Here is a 19818-nt window from a genome sequence, read left to right as displayed (position 1 = left end):
GGCTATCAGCCCCGGCACCGTCTAGCCAGAGACAGTTGTCTTGACCAGAACGTGGCTGTTGGTGTCGAGGCCTGAGACGTCTTGCAGCGGGGAAGGGTCGGAATGCCATTCCGTGTCTTCTTAATAGATGTGTGTGCCCCCCAAAGTTCTGGAAAGATTCTTGTTTCTTTTGCTGGATGTTGAACGTTTTGATCATTCCTCTTGGGAGGATGATGACATCTGTCGACCAAGAGATTTGCCAACAATTACGCGTTTTCCAAGTCACCTCGGTTGTGTGTTATTAGACTTCATTCACGACCACCACGGCATTTCAATATGGCCAATGGACCACCACCAGACCCGGTTGGGGAGACCGAATCCAAGGGTCCTATACTACTGGATCTCAACATTGCCCTGATCGTTTTGACAACGACTGTCATGGCAACGCGGCTGTACGCGCGTGGCATCGTGACCAAGGCCCTTGGATTGGACGATGTGATAGCGATATTTGCGTTCGTAAGAGCACCCAGCTGACTGTGTTCATCATGTCGACTCACCCTTGTTTGACCAGTGCCTGGCTATTACTTTGTCCATCCTTGAAATCACGGCGGTAGGAAAGGGAGCCGGAGCTCCGATGAGCACCCTTTCACCGGAACAGATCAATGCCTTTTTCTCCGTAAGTCAAGATCCGTTTGAGTTGATGAATGTCATGCTAACTTGAACTTATTCAAGCAACTACCAATCAATCAGCTAATATTCTTCCTTGCTTGCGGCTTTGTCCGCCTATCCATCTTGGCCTTTCTTCCTCGCCTGAGTAGAGACCGTAAGTGACCTGGCTGATTTTAATGGCCAGAAACTGACTTTGTGATCAGGTATTTTCATGCGATATATCTGGGCCACTGGAGTTGTGATTGTCACCATCACTCTGACGGCGTTCTTCTTTGTTCTCACAGAGTGCGATCCTATCGTGTATGTTGATGGCCTGAGTTCACGGGTGTTGATTTCTAACTCTCCCAGTGACCTTTTCCACGCTGCCAAACCAAACAAGAAGTGCATCAGTAAACAAAAAGAGGCTTACATGATGTGGGCACATGCCATTGTTGGCATCTTCATCGACGCCGCTCTATTCGCTCTTCCGATCTGGGTGATCCGAAATAAGATGGCCGCTGGCGCGAAAGCCGTCAAAGTCATCCTTGTCTTTTGTGTCGGCTTGTTCGCTATCATGACGGGAATCATTCGACTCAGCTTTATCGTCACCACTGACTTTAGCGTCAACACGTTCGTCACCTGATTGTCTCATTCTGCTCAGAGCTCTTGCTAACATCGACACAGGACCTACAAGATGTATCGAGTGGCCCCTTGGACCGTTCTTGAAGTCCATGTAGGCCTCTGGTGCGGATGCTTCCCAGCTCTTCAGCCCCTCCTTCGCATCATCTCCTTCAAACTCGGCCTCCGAAGCCGTCTGGAGAGCACTTACAAAAGAACAACACGGAACACGGGGACAGGGGCTCCAAGTAGTCACAACTGGCGTTCAAGCGGGTATATCAAGCAACAGAGTGCTATCGATCAAGAGCAAGAAAGCGACGGCGCGGGAAGGAGGGGCACCGTGTCAGGCGCTGGTGATTCGACGACGGAGATTATGACGATGGGGAATATTGATAATGTTGGTAGGGGTATTCGAATGACGACTGATGTGATAGTCAAGGTGGAGGATGGTGTTGACGATGGGAGGGAGAGAAAGACCACATGGGATGCAGTCTGACATGGATCCTGGACTTGGCAAGCTTTCTTTTAATAGTTAATACGATATCCTATGTTTACCGACAAGCATAAATACTTCTCCACTGAATTAGCTTAAGACCGGGCCCGCATTGGAGCCATATGTTGGTAAAGCCTGGGATGGAAGTGAACAATCAATAAAGTGCTTCAGCCTCATCTAACATTATCTGATGTCCAAAATCTAGACTTATTATTTGCCTTCTTATGTATGTAAAAATTCAATATTTACGCTTGTACATATTCACTATTCCAAAGTTGAGAGATTTGGCTTTGAGATAGGAACATCGATCTGAGCTCGGCCCGCCCGTCTGCAGCTTTGGACAGGAACGGCCATAACAGTGTCATGGCTAAATATTATGACGACTAGACTCTTATGTGAATCAAAGATCATGATATGAGACAGGATGGAAATGAAAGACAAGATCATTTCTACCAACATATTCTACGCGTCATTGATGTCATTGATGCCGATGGATGTAGGTGGCGCCAGTGGTGATGCAATGACTTGACCTCGCTCGCTGATGAAGATAAATACGGCGCGAAGTACAGAGCTTCTAGAACCAGCAAGCTGCACCTTCTCCATTTGAAGAACCTTGATGAAGGCTTCTACGTTTCATGGAAACAAACGCATTGTCCATTTTGGGATCCCTATTCGTCGACTTGCAGCAGCCACACACATCAACTCACCACGTACACTGAACCGACCTCTCCGCACCCCAGGCAACAAATCCCCTTTTATAGGGACAAGCGGTATCAACATGTCATCAATCATTGACATCGTCAAGGGAAGATATTGTCATTTCATATTGGACCCCCCCAGTTGCTTACCCCTGAGCAGAACACCATTGCCGAAAACTTTGGTGGCCCAGCCGAAAAGCTCAGTACAAGAGGGTTCACCCTTGACGATGTCCCAAGCCTGGAAGGCAAGGTCGGAGTTGTGACCGGTGGCAGCGAGGGTATTGGCTACGGCATCACCCACATTCTGCTCAGTCATGATATCGAAAAGCTGTACATCCTCTCCATGTCCGAAGACATTGTCAACGACGCCAAAAAGTCTTTCTCTCAGGAACTCGGCCAGGAAATAGCCGACCGCGCCGTCTGGATCAAGTGTGACTTGACTGACTGGGCCGAGACCAAGAAAGCCGCCGAGCGGATCAAGAACTCGACCGATCGTCTGGATATTCTCGTCAACAACGCTGGCCGCGGAATCATGACCTATCAGCTCACAGACTACGGTGTCGATCGACACATGGCGGCGAACCACTTTGGCCATGTTATCCTCACCACCTACCTTCTCCCACTTCTCAAGGAGACCTCTAAGAAGCACGGGTTAACCCGGATTGTGAACCAGTCTTCGAATGCTCACCAGGCAGCACCGAAAGACACCAAGTTTGACAGCTTGGATGATCTGAACCAGGATCTCGGCCCCAATGCCCAGTATGGTAGAAGCAAGCTTGCGAACCTTCTGTACACTCGGTACTTTGATCGAAACGTCACAAGGAAGGGATTCCCCGACCTAATTGTCAATGCTACTCATCCGGGGTTCGTGAGTACGAGACAAAGCACGGAACACATCCATGAGCCGTATGTATATCCTCCTCCCTTGCTTGGAGCCACCTGACATCCCGATAGCTACCCTCTCGCCGGCTACATGGTGTCCACAGTCATGGAGCCTTTCAAGAAGAACCAGTTCGAGGGCGCTACGAGTGCCGCTTACGCTGCCACGGTGACACACCTTACGGGAGAATACCTCTGCTGTCCTGCCGTGCCCGAGCATGGAACCATCCTCTCTCAACAGGTGAAATTGGCAGAGGATCTGATGGAGTTGACCAGAAAGGTCATTAGTGACAAGTTTGAGCCTTTTGACGATAGAAAGTTTTAGAGTCGCTTTCAGTTACGCATAGACATGCTGTCGAAATTCATCACTTATTACGCCACGAAGACTCCATCTCTGTGATGTCAACCACCAAGCTCTAGCCCGGTGACCGTGCATGAAAATTCCCTGCCCTCAGGTCGACATGGAACTCTTCAGGGATTCTATGTCGCACTCTTGTACTCCTCTCCGGGCTAACAAGTAAGAATTTGACCGTGCCTGCGCCATCACGCATACAAGCGAAGAAGCTGTCAATGACCATCATCAAGTCATCAACCCAACGCCACAAGCTGGTCTCAAAGTGTGACGGGCCGTCAATAACGCAACACAGCGGTGACCTAAAACTCAGCTGGCAAACCAGTTGTTCAAAGATGTAGCAGAGAAATAGTGTCTCAAAAACGTCAGATGTCGTCCTCCCTGAAAACTCTTGCTCCAGAAACGTCAGATCAAGCGGTTCATGGCCAGGCCACTGTAGCAGGAGTTGATCGATAAGACTGCATATGAGGCCATGGGGGCCGCAAAGTCCTGCACTAGGATTGGTGTGCTGTCCAGCAAAGAAGTGCAAGACCATCCGGGGCTGTTGTGGCAGAGAGAAGAGTGATGGATCGTAGACCGGCCCTGAAAGAGCTTACACAAGACCAGAGCAAAATACAGAGGTAGGAGCTATCTTGCCGATGCTTTGGTCGCCGCAGTGGCCATCGACGAGCAACATATCAGACTCGGGGCTCATTAACCATGACTGGAACTTGGGAGTTGCTATGAGATAATTGGCCTGAGAAAGCGCCTTGGGGCTGAAGTCGTGGTACTTTCGTAGAACTAATGCAAGGTCCTGAAGAGGAGCGGCCCTCTCGGTTTCGCTGCAGATTGCCTCCATCACGTCTCCTATTTGCTGGGCGAGATGCTGAGTATGCGAGACAAGATCTTGATACTCCTACGCCGCAGAGACAAGAGCCCTTCTTAGCCCCTGGAGCTTATCCTGCAGGCCTGGGAGGCGGAGATCGGCCCATGTCTCGGGGCGAATTCCACGATCAGGGTCGGGAGTATGGACATCCAAGTCGACGGATGTAACTTGGGGGCAGAGTTTTGGGGATACCTATCTAATGGTTGAATGGCTACTGTACTGCATTGATCTTTCTTTCGATATCTGTGTACAACCTTGTGCATGGAGGTACTGTGGCTGACGGGGTTGCTTTTGTCTTGGCGAAATGACTCATCAAGGTTCTCAACGTGAGGCATTTAGTTAACCCTGAGGTATCCCTGGCAGGGTGTCTTCATTACCTCAATATCTTGTGTGGAGTTTGACTTGTTGATAACCTTTCTTCCTTTACTCTGTGCACTATGTCGCAAAAACCCGCACCCACCGCTATCGGTCACTTCGACTCAGCAGCCGCTCAGTATGAAGCCTCTACTGGTGGATGCACTCGAGAACTAGCTCGGTTGCTTCTCGACATTCCGCAACTCGAGAGCATCTACCAGCCAAGCACGATCGTGCTTGATAATGCATGCGGAACCGGCATCGTGGCTGAGGAAATCATCCTGCGTGCTCGTCGAACAAACGCAAATGTGCCCAATATTCATGCTGTCGACCCTGCTCCCAATATGGTCGAGATCTCTCGCAAGATGTTGGATGCCCTTGGAGCATCCGCAACTTCAAGCACCGCCGTAATGCCTGGCGAAAAGCTGGAGTTTCAGGATGAGATGTTTACCCACAGCATCACGAACCTGGGCATCCTCTTCTTCACAGATGGAGGCGCGGGGGCAAGGCAGATATATCGCACTCTGAAGCCTGGTGGTGTCGCTGTGGTTACTTCTTGGGCCGTTCTCGGCTACCTAGAGGTCATTCGCCCAGCCCAGAGTGCTGTGCGGCCAGACGATCCACCATTCAAGCTACCCATTCCAGAGACATGGCTTGATTTGACTTTTGTTGAAAAGTGCCTGAAAGACGGCGGGTTTGCAGATGTCACCGTTTCTGAAAGTATTGTTCACTACGGCGCACCATCTGCGGAGGACTTGCTGGACCTGATCCTGAACTCGTTCAAGATGCTTTGGAAGGACTGGTCGGAAGAGGACCAGAACAAGTTTCGTCAAGTGGCTCGTGAGAAGATCGACATGACATCTTGTTCCCACACTATGAATGATGGGATTCAGGGCGTGGGCCTTCCCATGACGGCTATTGTTGCGGTCTGCCAGAAGTGAGAACAGTACGCACTTGAAAGGGGTAGGACCTCTGGCTAAGCAGAAACAATTACTATTTTAAATTTTCCAATTTCTATCTGAGTTCGATGTCTTGAGACTAAATCTCTCTTCCATCGTTCAGCGCCTCAATACAGCATCGGCAGGAATGATGTTGCGCTACGAGGTGCCTGCTCTTGTCAGATGGCGATACTAGATGGTAATTTTACGGTAGACAAGATGTAATGAAGTCAAACACTGTGTTGCTCTGGATAATACCTACGGACCGCCCAATTCGAGTGCCATCCTTACGAACTAGCTAGGAGGCATCGCCATTCCCATTCCATCTCCTTCATCCGGCCTTCGTGGCTTCGTAACGTTACAAATGGCTCTTACAGGCTCGTCCATGTCCTCTTCGTCAGCCACGTCGTACGAATTTCTGACAGACTTCTCCCTCGACTTGGCTTCAGCTCTCTTCTTCTTCTTTGCCTTTGTCGCAGGCTTCTCCTCCACGTCCGTCTTAGTCTGCTTCGACTCTGTTCTGCCCTCATCCCTGATGGCCGACGGCTCATCCACGCTCCTCATCTTGATTGCGCCAGCTGCTTCGAGCGCCGACACTACACAGAAACTCGGTTCGTGGGCTGCTTCGACATAGAAGGTGTCAGGACCTTCGCTCAAGGTCCAGTAGGTTGATCCGAAGATCTTGGAGAGGACCTCTTTGAGCTTCCCCTCGTTGAGAATGGAATCTTGCCGGAACTGGATGGCGATCGGGAGACTAGGCTTCATGATCAGCTTTGGCGGAAAGGGTTGGTTTGTTGTGGGAGTTTTCTTTGATGAGTAGTAGGAAGGTTGTTTGGTTGAAGGTTTATCCAGCAGAGAGCGAGGAGGACGCTGGAATTTATGGCCAAATCTTGCCATTATTCACTACCATTGGAAGTGTAGATGTGGTCTCCAGACCTTTAAACGGGGCAGAGTGAATCGAAGATATATTACGCAGACGCGTCATATCCCGTCTCTGCTTCACAAGCAACCTTATTTACGGCGGCTATCATCCTTGTTGCAATCTATTTCAGACATTCGAGCCTAGACCCGCAGATTGATCTTGGTTATGTTGCTGCTACGAGGAGACAAAAGTCCAGCTAACCACTGGTATCTACACGTGCCGTTTCCCATTACTTCTCACCGTCCATGAATACTACTTCCACTGATTCAGGTCATAGGACCACGCCGGTACGCCTCCAACAACGGCATAAATACCTTGTCCAAGTCGTTCCTCCTCAACTTTGCTAGCGCTAGAGGCGACCATCCATTCCTGCATTGGAATTCTGGATCTGCTCCTTTCCCGAGCGGCATCATGACAAGAGACTTATCCAAGCTCCACTGCCCGCAATAGTGGTGTCCTGTCTCCAGGTATGCCCCCTTCCCAGCCTCCCAGGTATCACGACCTAACATGCACTAATCACATGAAGGACCGCCCCCCATAAATTCCTCGGTATTCTGGCTCAGTTATCCCATCAATGGCCGGGTTCAACTACAATAAACAACGAATTGGAGATGAATTGACATTCTTACTATCTTGATCACTATATGCAGCTTGCAAGTCAGCTCTAGGTTCAAGTGCGGCTTCAACCTGACCTCGGACACTGGTACAGAAGAGTCTGGGACAGCTTTGATGATACGTCTCCTTGAATATTGTCAGATTCCCAGCTAAGTCTCTTTCTGCGCTGCCCCTGTTCCTGTTCCTGCTCCTGCAAGAAAGGAAGACGACATATTTTTCCAACTTCGGATTTGTAGTGTGCCCTCCATGTGTCTGCACGGCTGAATGCCCTTCCACAGCCCCAGCTGGCCCCATTTTGAAGCACACCTTTGCAAACGAATTTTTCTTCTCCTGTGTGGTTTTGAATGTGACGATTGTAATCACTTGCCCTGGCAAACGTAGCCCCACATACGGCACATACGTAGGGTCAATCCCCCCCTATGGCTGTGGAGATGCCTCGTCAGGTTCCATTTCCTCGCGTAGACTCTAGGACAATGTGGGCACTTGAACTCCATTTGTTTGGACCGTGTCCGCCCGAGCAACTGTTCCTGTTCAGCTCCTGGTTCTGACGCCGAGAATTCTGTTGGTTCTTGATTAGCTTGTTCTTCGGCCGTCTTGTTCTGAATGCTTCGACTGACGTCTTCATCGGTTGGGAACTCCAGATCATGCGTAGCGGTTGTAGAATGCGTGTTCTTGGCATGTTTGTCTCGTTCTGCTGCTGTCAAAAAGCCAAAGACGAAACCTGTGCAGGCTTCATATGCACATCGGAATGGCCGAGTGTGCTTTCCAATGTGACTGTCTCGATCCTGGGCCGACGGGAAGCCTGCTGTGAAAAACTGACAGCTGAATCGGTCGCATTTGAAGAGGTTGCTCCCGTATCTCTCCTCAATCCTCTCACGGATTGATGGCTCCAAATCGGAAGATACCAGTTGCTCTAGAGCTTTCCGAATTTTGTCGACAGTGTCTGGCAAATTCAAAGCGATCTCTTCCCCCCCCATCTCCCCGAAAAGCCTCAACTGTTTCTTTGATGATGCTATCGCTTGCTTAAGGCTGCCATAAAAGGGCAAATCTTGGAAGTATCGTAGTCTCTCCCAGGTCCCGGCCGATACAGGGAGAGTAGCGGTTGGGTTTATCCAATATTGCCTGATGAATGTCTCCAATGATTCGGCAAGTTCGTTCATAAGTTGATCGTGACCGTTGGCATGTATGGTGCCGGCTTCTAAGTGCCGAACCCAGTGCAAAACAGCATAGTCCATGAATCCATACTCGCCATTTAGTACCCTATCCTCTGTAGGCTGTCCCTGGAACGCAGGAAGGTTCAGGTAGTCGATGCATCGGCACGCTATTTGGATCTCTTTAGCGGTAACGTCAACATAGCGATCGCTCCTGACTAAGAAACTGCAAGTCTGTTTTAGCATCTCTATTTCATGACCTTGGCCTCCGGGGACTCACAACTTCGCAGTGACGTGAACCAGCTCCAGTGTTCCATCGGGCTGGATCTCGACCAAAGACTCAAAAAGATCCTTGGCGGACACCCGAAATTTGTTCTGTTCAACTTCAACAGATCGCTCGTCGAGGTTGACGGACTCCAAGGAATGTATCTCGTGCCATTTCAGAGGTCTCTTCGAACAGGCCAACCATCCGAGCAGCCACGATATATCCTCCATCGCTACAGGAGAAGCTTGCTGGACAATCCTATCCATTATTCGTTCGTACCTACTAAAATGTCAGTTCAAGAACCTAATCTGCCTTCTATTGACATACGCCGAGTCGATGCCGTCTGGGAAATTAATGCCTAGTTGTCCCTCAACTCCCGCAATTGATTTCTGACCCAAAAGGTTGGTCCACACCAATCTTGCGAGCGAGAACATGCCTTTAGCAGCATCAGCTACGTTGGCGGCAAACCTGCTCGCTTCCTCCTCCGAAAGCTCGAATTTCTCTTTGAGCTTGTTAGCCTCGGCTCGGCTATACTCGTGAATGTCATGTTTGTTGTCCTTCGCTGCAATCCTGATGCTGGCCAGGTTGTTGAAGTCGTTTCGACCCACGCCGTCATCTTGGCTAACGAAAAGGCATCGCAGCCTGTCAGGATAAGTGATGGGGAGTGCTTCGACCAATTGCCTGAACCACTGCGTGATAGCTTTCCGCTCGTCTCTTGCACGCTCATCTAGACAATGTCTAAAACAGAGTGCAATAAGGATAATAGTCGCCGTAAATAAGGTTACTTATGAAGCAAAGACGGGATATGACGCGTCTACGTAATATATCTTTGATTCACTCTGCCCCGTTTAAAGGTCTAGAGACCACATCTATACTTCCAATGGTAGTGAATAATAATACCCTATGCCTCGCCCTGACATGACGATTTGTCTATCCCACACATTCTCGTACCTGCAAGATACCTGCAGCCGGTTAAACAAGCCATGAGTAAGATGCGCGACTCGCTTAAAAAAACAAGCAACGGATCTGTGTTATTTTCTCTTTCCCCTGAGAAGATCCTGTCGATCATTGCGTTGGGGATGCATGAGAAGCCCCTCAACATCAAATAGTGGTGGGGCAGACCGACCGAGCCATGTCGTGCCAATATATGCAACAGGTTGATCTGACTAGGTGGATAAGCAGGTGACTTCCCGTTCACAAGATGATAAGCCTTGGCCAATTGTCTCAATAGACGCTCTGACGGCCAGTTAATGTGCTGGGATCCTCCTTGGATAATCTGCTGGCTTCTTTCGAGGTGCCAGATCCACGACGTGGTAGCATAGCTCAGTAAGGGATAATCAGACAACAGGGCAGCTCTGCCTCCACTATCCCGCTTCCTAGAGTTCAACTAACTCTGGTTAGGCAGTTGAAAGATCTCACTCACGCCCAAGTAGTGGATGCATGCCTCATACAGCTTGTAATACACAACTTCAGCTTCTTCTAGCGTCCTTAACACCCTTTTATCGAAATGGTCCTCGACCGACTGGTGGATGAACTGAAATGTTCGCGTGTGGGACGAGTGAACGGTCTCGACCAAGCCATGGCTCAAAGACTTTATTCTTCTTTCAATCGTAGAACTATCTTCAATACAGCATGAAATTGTCTCATAGTGCTGCTGCAATGATATATGTGGGGTCCACTGTCATCACCCATCGCAACTCATCCAGCGACAAAGGTCGCTTCGCATATCTGAACCATCGCATCAACTTCAAGAATTCCGCAATTTCTTCCAGCCCTCAGGCAACGTCGGCGTAAAGCTCGTCCAGATCCTGAGGAAGCGTGTCGATCGTCTCGTTGATCACCTCTTCAGCCCTGTGGGGAGTATCTGCCAGTTCAAGATCCCGAATCTTATCAACCGCTAGCCGGACCCAGATGAAGAGGCCGTTTGAGCGCCCAGTGATGAGATCTGTGAGCGGTAGTGTGGTTGCGTATTTGAAATCAGACAGCTTGGCTTGGGTATAGGTCATGATATCCTGCCTATTCTCATGCTCGGGGCATATTTAGAAGCTGTGGTACTCCCTCTGATCAGGGTAGTGGCGACAGCTAAAGGAAATGCAAAACTCTGAAGGAGTGGATAGAACCTGAAGCAGGTTTTTGAAATGTCTAATGACGTCTTTTGCGTTGTCGACTACGCACTTGTCAAGGGCGTCAATGAATATATATATACTGGGCGAATCTTCAGGATCCCGAGGACGGACCAGTCGAGTTTCTTCTGTCAGTTGTTCATCAAGCGTCCAAATCAAACTTGCATCCGGCCGCCAATCCCACTCCATCGTTGCTCAAAAGTAGCGACAAACTCTGTCAACTTGTCAGGCATCTCTGAGAGGACTTGGTATAGAAATCGTGGCATGGTGTTCTTGGGAACACCTTTTCATGGCTCCCCGGCGGCCCCTTGGGGCAAAGAAATCAGCACAATGGTCTCCATCATACGCGACACTGATTCGCGGAAGGTAAAGGATCTTAAGCAAAAGTCGGAGAATCTGCAGACCCTGGCCAAGTCCTTCGCCTCGGCGTTGCATCAGCGTATTAGAGACAACAAGGAAATTCGCGTGGCCTTGTTCAACTTGACTAAAAAGTCACATGGTGTCTTAGTAAGTCAACGTTCCATCGCCACCAGCACCATCGGTCCCTTCGAAGCTGACGATGATTGTATAGGTTGTTCCTGAGCGAAACTCTTGGATACTTGGGTTCGGTGACCACATGTCTATCAACGCAGATCACTCTACTATATGTAAATTCGCAGATCTATCCTGCCTCTGGAACCTGTCTCATGCAATAGATTGGTCTTATCAATCAAGATCTAGTCGTTGTATAGGTTGGCACAACTCCATGTCCCTAACACACCATTGAACACGTAATCACCGCAAGATCACGCAAATTCAGGGGATTCACGAGTCTCAACAAAACTCTTTAGTCAGAACCAGACCTGTATGCAACAGCCGATATATGCCGGCTTTAATGGGAACAAATACTACCAAGTCATATCGCCTTGTGCTGTCGGTCCGTTTCTAACCTGGATTCCTGAGTAACCCACCGCCGCTACTCGGCATGGTGTTGTTTCGAAATCCAGGAACGTATGACTGCGTTAGAGCTTGCCATAGACCCCCATCCCCCTTCTTCTTCACAGATACACTCATCATGTGAACCAAAGGTATCAAGCCAATCATGCTTATAGATATCTCGTTCCGCAACAGGGAAACCATCTGTGCCTCGCATCCAGTTAAACACAGTACGCGTAACAAGCTCACAAAGGTCCTTTTCCCGATCCAGATGGCTGTAGTCAATGTTGGTAGGGAGACAGTTTAGAGGTAGTGAAGGTGTAATAACAAGGCGGATCGTACGCTCGTCGACGACTTGGTGGACTTCTCGTCTGCCTCCAGTGCAATTCCAAGTAATTTTGGAAAATCTGAGCCTATGTTTGCCGGCACACGTTGTATGCTACCGAACGTCAATGTCTAAATCCTCGATCGCGGTTATGCCGGGCGGTGGATAAGGATGCAGGGGCGGGAACTTGTACTCGGAGAGTCCCTGGGAGAGGTATGCCAGCCGCCATTCATCCGCCCGAGTAATTGAGCTGGCATCACGACCCACGCGGGAGACAGGGTCTTAGGGCTCTTAAGGAGATTTTTGTGTGCGCCAGTAATCATGGCACTGAGCCATAGAAAGCTCAGGTGAGGCCATCGCAGGAAGAACATGCGGGCAAGCACGTCAACATCCTGCGTGTATTTGGAATGGAGCAATGCAAAACTTCCTTGCAGCCATGCTCCGCAGACGTTTCAGGGTATATCAGGCTTGTGAAAAGTGCTGGTGAGAATGGACTTGATACCCTGCGGGTTGCAGCCCAGTGTCAGGAGTCTGTCAAATTGGCGAAAGTCTTGCCCCCAGATGAGGCCATGTGACGTTGTTCTCGATGCTTTAGTAACGGAAAATCGAGGTAAGGGGAGGCGGACCTTACTCCCGTCGAAATTCGCAAGGGGAAGAAGCAGTGCTGCAGCGAAAGCCGCATGGTTTTGTTCGCTGGCCAAGTGCAATGGAGAATACTCATCGATGTACTGTACAGCGACCTCGAAGGGCGGACACGTTCCTAGGATAGCAGAGGCGAGCTCTGAATTGCGAGACAGTAGTATTGGACGCGTTGAATCTAAAGAAACGGTCTAGGGAGAGAGGAATCGATATTGTTTGTGCGGGATTGAAGCCTTCCAACCTTGCTCTGGAGCAAGAACGGCTGTCCACCACCGGGCGGCCTCATCATTGATAGAGCCCAGCCGAACTACCACTGATGCTTCATCCTTGAGTAGGTGACGGGTTCTTGCCCATTTTGCTTGACCAGCGGTATACTCGAGCGGTGCTGCGCCTGAGATGATGGATGTCCAACGTGCGGACAAAGCGTAAGCCCATGCCAGCACGAGCACAGCGAGATGATTATCCTCCCGTACAAAGTACTTTTGGAATGGTATGTTTGCATCGGCTGTCGCTAAGATGGCAGTGGGTTTGCTAATAGAAGGGGTGAGTTGAAATCGCTGCTCGAAGGCGGGCATATCACAGCAGCCGCTTGTCGGTATCCAGGTAGAGGTGGCAGTCAGCAACCCAGTAGAGTCAAGGTCTACCCCTACAGGAAAGCATGGATGCTGAGGGAAGATGTCGTCAAGTTTTAGGCAAGCTGAAGGAAGCCCAGAGTCTGTAGATGCTTGTTTCCAGAGCGCCCACCAGGTCCTGTAGCCTTTTTCGTAGACAGACCTGTAGGCGTCATCATCTGGTCGGAGCGCATCACCTCTCATATTATACAATGTTGGGCCAGCGCACAAAGAAATCGGAGATTCGATTCTATGCTGTTATGCGTACCGCTCCAAGCTTTGTTGATGAGCGCCATGACTCTCCTGCCCCCTTATACACATAGATGTGTCAAGGCATTGCGAGCTCCTCATTGATGCGATTACAGGCACTCATGCACTTGCACCCTCGATTGGGGCCTCGCTACACGCTTGCTCATCCGGTCAACAGTGATCCTTGGAGTGAGGACGCATCTTTCTCCATCTCGATGGAACAATTGGAAATGTACAACTTCCCATGCCAATCCCGATGCGTGACCTCGGGCTTGATATCCTACCTATCCTGTCACTACTTATACCTCTCTATCTGACCCGAGGATAGAAATTTCTCTTTTCAACAATGCTGTGATTATCGGTGTAAAAGTTGACCCGAACCCATTTGCTTGGCAAGCCACAGAACACGTAAGCGTCTCGAGATCAGCTAACCTCCAAGACAACCGTTAACCTCAATAAAAAGCTTTTCGGTAGGGGCCATATCTCTACTAAATTGTTTTTTGTGTCCATCCAAAATGGGAATCGATGCTCCCAAGCCAACTGTGACCATGGCCGAGGCAGCGCTTTGTGGGCAACACCAACCACAAAAGGCGCCGAAACGCAAACCGGTTCCCGGCAAGGGATTCGGGAAGACGAGAAGAGGCTGCTTTAACTGCAAGCGGCGTCGAGTAAAATGTTCCGAATGCCGCCCTGAGTGTCAGGGTTGTCGACGGCTGGGCATGCACTGTGTCTATCCAGCAACCACCCTACCTCAAGTTCGCCACTCGATAGCATCTACAACGTCAAGAGTCAACCTATCTCTTGACCATCTGAGGTTCTTCCACCATTTTCTTATCGAAGCATACCCACCACATCCACACGCTTCGTCAGCTGTGTGGCAGGACGTCGCTGCACTGTCGCACGAGGTATGTTCTCCTAAAAGGTCCTGTTTCACTGTGTATGCTAAGCAAAATCCCCGTAGTATGACTTCCTAGCATCGTCTCTGCTAGCTCTCGCTGCTCAACACCTGACCCTCTTCAACCAAGCCGACTACTCAGTGCAGGCTCTCGACCTCAGAGTATCTGCCATTAATGGCTTGAACCACGCTCTATCACGGCCCTGTCGCACGGCAGCTGAGGCCGACGCTCGATATGCTGCTGTAATTGCTCTCACATTTCAATCGTCATACATGCCGGATGGAATGATGGATTTTCTCGCAATGATGCGTGGCTGGATGCTCATCCAGACGACTCTCGTTGCTGACCACTCAAAGTCCATGTTTTGCACCTTCACTCGAGAGTCATTTGTTGGTAGCATGGAGAAGCATGTCGAGCATCAGGGCCGTCTCGGTGATGACACAGTCGTCCAAAACTGTCTTGCTTCGCTGAGGACCGTTGAACCTCTCTGTCAGAGCCACGCCGAGCGGCAGTATTTGTCCATGCTAGAGGGACTGGCCAAGTTGAGTGTGATCTCACCACGCGACGGTTCGTTGGCTCATCATATTTACACAAGGATTTCAACACTAACCTAGTTGGCAGCATTCCTCGAGATGGTACCTTGCTACGCCTTGACAAACAAGATGACCGATGATGAATATAGCAGCTTCACGGACCCTTCCAACCATGTGGCCCAAGTTCTCCTGGCGCACTTCCTTATGCTGGATCACATCTTGGAGACGTGCTTTTCCGGGGCCACAACACGACATTTTGCATTCTGCAGGCGCATTACACAGGCTTGGGTCACCAATATTGCAGTCACTTTACCAAAGGGCTTCCAAAGGTACATGATATGGCCATTAGGACTGACCAGGAGTGCTGGGAGGTCTGGATGAGTGGGGAGGTTACATAGTACTCTCGAATAATCTTACTCTTAGAGATATTCCTTTTTTTTTTTTTTTTTAATTCTAGCCACCTGTGAGTAAATAGACAGCAATTCTCTCGAGAGATCCCAACGCGTCAACACCTGGTTCCTCGAACCCCAGTCGCCGTGCGTGAGGCGGCTGAGTGCTAAAAATACAAGTGGGGGTTTCGGTGATGAGGCCCAGGGTAGGCTTCTCAAAAACGATGAAAGCGACGAGTCGACCAATGAGAAGACACCTCCACCATTGTCAACATTACTTGCGTGGCTCGTTATTAGAAGGCTTGAAAAAGATGCCAGTTATAATTCGGGGGCGATTCTCATCAGACAAGACGCGTCACTTGCGACGAAAACGAGCCTGGCTGGGCTGAGGGTACGAAGAAAGGGGTGATCTTGGGTAACCTTACTAGATTGGTGACGAGTCGCACCAGACCCAGATCTGTATATAATCTAAGCAATTCTCTTTACCTTTATACTCATCATCATCACCTTCTTTTTCATTGTCAACAGCCCTCTTAAATCCATCAAAATCAACAACTAAACGCCACCATGACGACTCAAACTGTCTTCCAAGCAACCTCAACCTCTTCATCGGCGAGTCCGACCTGCACGACTGCGATCCCGGACAAGTACGGATATGTACCGCCCGATTCATGCAACGCCAACTACGGCTTCTACCCTCAGTGGGAGGACAACACTGCCTTTGCAGTTGCGTTTGGCCTGTCCACCGTAGCTCACCTCGTTCAAGCCATCATTCTCAAAAAGGTATGTTTCCCCTTTTCCCAGCACGAGCTTAGCTAATATTTGACTCTAGTCCTTCTGTTGGGTCATTGTCATGGGCGCGTTATGGGAATGCGTCTGTTTCATCCTGCGGGCCTTGGGTGCAAGGGACCAGCAAGAATCATCGTACATGATCGTGTCAACGCTTTTGTTCTTGCTGGCACCACTCTGTATGTCCAAGTATAATGTTTACTGCAATTCTTATTAATGAAACATCTAGGGATCAACGCCTTCGCCTACATGACCGTGGCTCGTCTCGTCCACTTCCTCCATCCACGTCGCCGCCTAGCTGGCCTTTCTGCGCAATGGCTCGCAAAATGCTTCGTTACCGTTGATATTCTATGCTTCATTATCCAAGCGGCAGGTGGCGCGATGCTCGCGGATCAGAACAACTCAGACACTGCAGACCTGGGGAGAAAGGTGTACATGGCCGGCGTGGGTGTTCAACTGGGCTGTGTTCTTATCTTCCTGACCATTCACACTCTCTTCTATCGAGAGATTTCTCGCAACAGGCACGCTGGGAAGCCCAGAGTTCGAAACCTATGGACCATGTGGCTGCTGTGGGTTATCTACGTGGTTCTTGCTCTCATCGTGGTCAGTGTCCCCTCCAGTTACCCAATGCTCAAGTACCAGAAACTGATAAGGCTTCAGGTCCGCATCATCTTCCGTCTCGTCGAGTTCAGCCAGGGTGCCTCGTCTTCCAATGTCATCTTGCGCCACGAAGAGTTCCAGTTATACCTTGATGCGCTGCCGATGCTCATTGCAGTGGTTGTACTCAACGTGGTGCACCCCGGCATGGTTCTCCAAGGCCCCGAGAGCTCGTTCCCATCAATCAAGGCGAAATGGTGGCATGGCCGATCGGTCGCGTTTGAGACACTGGAGCTCTCTTCTAATGAGAGGAGTTAATTATTGTTGGATCTATGATTATTGGTGGTTACATGACTTGGTAAAGGGCAAGCCTAGTGTAGAGTCAAGCATTGTCAACGTTTCTTTCCGGGAAAGATACTCGTTGGCTTCGATGCCCTCAACTTTAGCAAAGAAATGTCAATAGAATGCCTGAATGGCCCACAGAGCCGCTTACTCCACCAAAAGAGACAACTACCCCCCAGAGCCTGATCTCGCGTCGGCCGACCTCACCTGAGCCAAGCCAACAGGGGAGCCAGCTGCGCCATTTCTCTTTGCACTTTCAACACAGAGTCATTCGATGGGCAAGCAAACAAATAGGCAGCGGCTAACGTGCAGTGCACTTTGCACAGTCCGGCCAATAAATATCGAGGCTCTGCTCATCATGCTTCACTCTTTGCCGCTGAGGGGTTACACGACAGGCCGCCACTCAGCCATCCGGCTGGGCTATGAAGCCTCCGTGATGTTATTTTAACCCTCTTGTCCGCTCTGCCATGTCACGGTACTCGCAGGTTATGTTAGTAAGGCTTTCTCAGGGCTCATCGAACTTGTTGCCGCACAAAACCCCTTGTTTCCAGAATCGCAAACACCGCGCTGGCTTCAACCATGGAGGCCATCGAAGCCGTCTCGCTGGCAGCAAACATTCTCCAGTTCACTATTTTCGCCAAGGATTGCTACGTCGAAATCAGAGAAATCAGAGAATCTGCCAAGGGCCTGACAAAGAAGGATGCCAAGTTACTCGACTCGACGTCTCGGAGGGAAACAATGCTCAGATCAATTTCGGTTGGCCTAAGCTCCTTGGAGGGCGAGCTGACACCAACTGAAAAACAGATATGCGATATCGCTTGGAGGTGTCAGTGAATGGCCAGCGACCTACGCGAAGACATCGAGAGTAGGTCGGTTAAAGACCGTTCCAATGTTTTGAAGATGGCGTTCAACGTTGCCATCAGACGACACAAGATACCTGAGATAGAGGAGGAGATAGCCGAGTGGGAAGACCTGAAGAAGGACCTTTTTCGATTACTCAACATCCACATCAGGTATGTTTGGAGTCCATGTGTCTGCGATATAGCTAAGCCAAGACTGCAGTCAACAGCAAAGTGGTGTGAAGCTCGCCCTGGCGAAACTCGTGGAGCAGACTCGCCAGCTTGGTATGACACACTCCAACGATCTCGATCGGATGAAATTAGACATCCTGGATGCGATTTCAAAGGAATCCGAGTCTCAAGAAGCTGCACTAGATGTAAGCACCAAGCTCTTCGAGTGGACAAAAAGAGTCTACTCGTTGAAAAAGGAGCAGGTCATCCTTCAGAGCCTCCGGTTCGACGAGATGGTGATCGAAGAGATGGCATAGTCGAGGCCCAGCCATACACATTTGAATGGGTAGAGAAGCCTAAGCTCAGCTTTCTGGAGTGGCTCTCCAAGGATGATGGTGTTTACTGGGTGACTGGTCATCCAGGGTCAGGAAAATCGACATTCATGAAATATCTGAGCCATCACACGAAGACGCATCAGAAGCCAGTCCAATGGGCCGCCCCAAAGACTCTTGTCAAGGCTAGCTTCTACTTTTGGTTCTCTGGCACTGCTCTTCAAAAATCCCAAGAGGGCTTGCTGCGATCCTTGCTGTTCCAGATCCTTCGGCAGTGCCCTTCTCTGATCCCCAGAGTCTGCAAGTCGAGATGGTCTTCGGATTTGGGTATTCCCTGGACCCGGTCTGAGATTATCGAGACTCTCAAGTCCTTGACTCTAAACTCAACATCTACCAAGTTCTTCTTTCTCATCAATGGTCTTGATGAATATCGGGACTATGCTGGCCCGCGAGGTGGCAAGGAGGGCGGAGTTTCTGCGCACGTCAGAGACATCATTGAAGTTATCAATGTTCTAGCAGATCTTCAGGACATCAAACTCTGTGTCTCAAGCAGGCCATGGCCAGCTTTTGAGAACGCCTTTGGCCAAGCCGCTCACCGAAAGCTGTACATTCACAATGAGAACCGCGAGGATATCGGTCGCTACATTCGAGAACGATTCACGAGTAGCCCAGCCTATCAGAAGTCATTGATTCCCCCAAAAGACCTTCGAAAGCTGTCTAATTCGATGGTTGAGGATTCTCGCGGTGTCTTCTTATGGGTGTCTCTTGTTGTGGAGAGCTTATTGCAAGGGCTGGAAAACGGTGATCGGGTTGATGAACTTCGTAAAAGGTTCGAAGAAACACCCAAAACGCTTCATGCCATGTTTGAGCGGATGCTAGACTCAGTGGAAGAGAGGTATCACGAACAGGCTGCTCAAATACTCCAGGTGGCATTCCATGCTCGGGCACCAATGTACGTGGCCGTTTACTCCTTCATTGGCGATGACGATCTCTTATTTGAAGGTGACCCAAAGCCATGAAGCGAGAAAGATTGCATTCACAAATCAAGAACTACAGAGGACCGTCTCAAGGTGCGATGCCCGAATCTCATCAAGATCAAGAGCAACCCGAGTACCATGACAACGGCCCAGAGGATGACGAAGCACCAAGTGGAGTTCTTGCACCGGACGGTCAAGGACTTTTTATCGTTGGAGGATACTCAAAAGATGTTGCGAGATCGCATCAAGGAGCCTTTTGATCCCACTCGTCCCATGAAGTTCATCAGCAAAGCACTCTTGGCTCACATCAGGGG

General features: G+C 49.9%; 5 protein-coding genes across 5 annotated transcripts; 4 read left to right on the top strand and 1 right to left on the bottom strand.

Moving 5' to 3' along the window:
* Positions 1–315: 315 nt before the first annotated feature.
* On the top strand, positions 316–3640 carry LRP88_03895 (uncharacterized protein; the record flags this gene model as incomplete). The annotated part of the gene is made up of 8 exons (XM_083240496.1): positions 316–495; positions 551–655; positions 712–802; positions 852–948; positions 997–1257; positions 1312–1360; positions 2597–3300; positions 3391–3640. 8 exons carry the CDS (start codon positions 316–318, stop codon positions 3638–3640), a joined length of 1737 nt encoding a protein of 578 aa, XP_083103786.1.
* Positions 3641–4969: 1329 nt separating this feature from the next.
* On the top strand, positions 4970–5827 carry LRP88_03894 (class I SAM-dependent methyltransferase; the record flags this gene model as incomplete). Its single annotated transcript, XM_083240495.1, has 1 exon — positions 4970–5827. The coding sequence occupies one exon, from the start codon at positions 4970–4972 to the stop codon at positions 5825–5827; it is 858 nt and encodes a 285-aa protein (XP_083103785.1).
* Positions 5828–6118: 291 nt separating this feature from the next.
* LRP88_03893 (uncharacterized protein) lies at positions 6119–6589 on the bottom strand (the record flags this gene model as incomplete). The annotated part of the gene is made up of 1 exon (XM_083240494.1): positions 6119–6589. The coding sequence occupies one exon, from the start codon at positions 6587–6589 to the stop codon at positions 6119–6121; it is 471 nt and encodes a 156-aa protein (XP_083103784.1).
* A 9435-nt stretch (positions 6590–16024) lies between these two features.
* LRP88_03892 (RTA1 like protein-domain-containing protein) lies at positions 16025–17161 on the top strand (the record flags this gene model as incomplete). The annotated part of the gene is made up of 3 exons (XM_083240493.1): positions 16025–16240; positions 16290–16425; positions 16476–17161. The coding sequence occupies 3 exons, from the start codon at positions 16025–16027 to the stop codon at positions 17159–17161; spliced, it is 1038 nt and encodes a 345-aa protein (XP_083103783.1).
* Positions 17162–17764: 603 nt separating this feature from the next.
* Positions 17765–19546, top strand: LRP88_03891 (uncharacterized protein; the record flags this gene model as incomplete). The annotated part of the gene is made up of 4 exons (XM_083240492.1): positions 17765–18011; positions 18066–18198; positions 18248–18401; positions 18473–19546. The coding sequence occupies 4 exons, from the start codon at positions 17765–17767 to the stop codon at positions 19544–19546; spliced, it is 1608 nt and encodes a 535-aa protein (XP_083103782.1).
* Positions 19547–19818: the final 272 nt, after the last annotated feature.

Source organism: Fusarium phalaenopsidis (genome assembly GCF_050370095.1).
Source record: "Fusarium phalaenopsidis strain FUZ10S chromosome Unknown contig_32288, whole genome shotgun sequence".
NCBI classification, from domain to species: Eukaryota; Fungi; Ascomycota; class Sordariomycetes; order Hypocreales; family Nectriaceae; genus Fusarium; species Fusarium phalaenopsidis.
The sequence above is the reverse complement of the archived record's forward strand: the minus strand, read 5'-3'. Positions and strand labels throughout refer to the sequence as shown.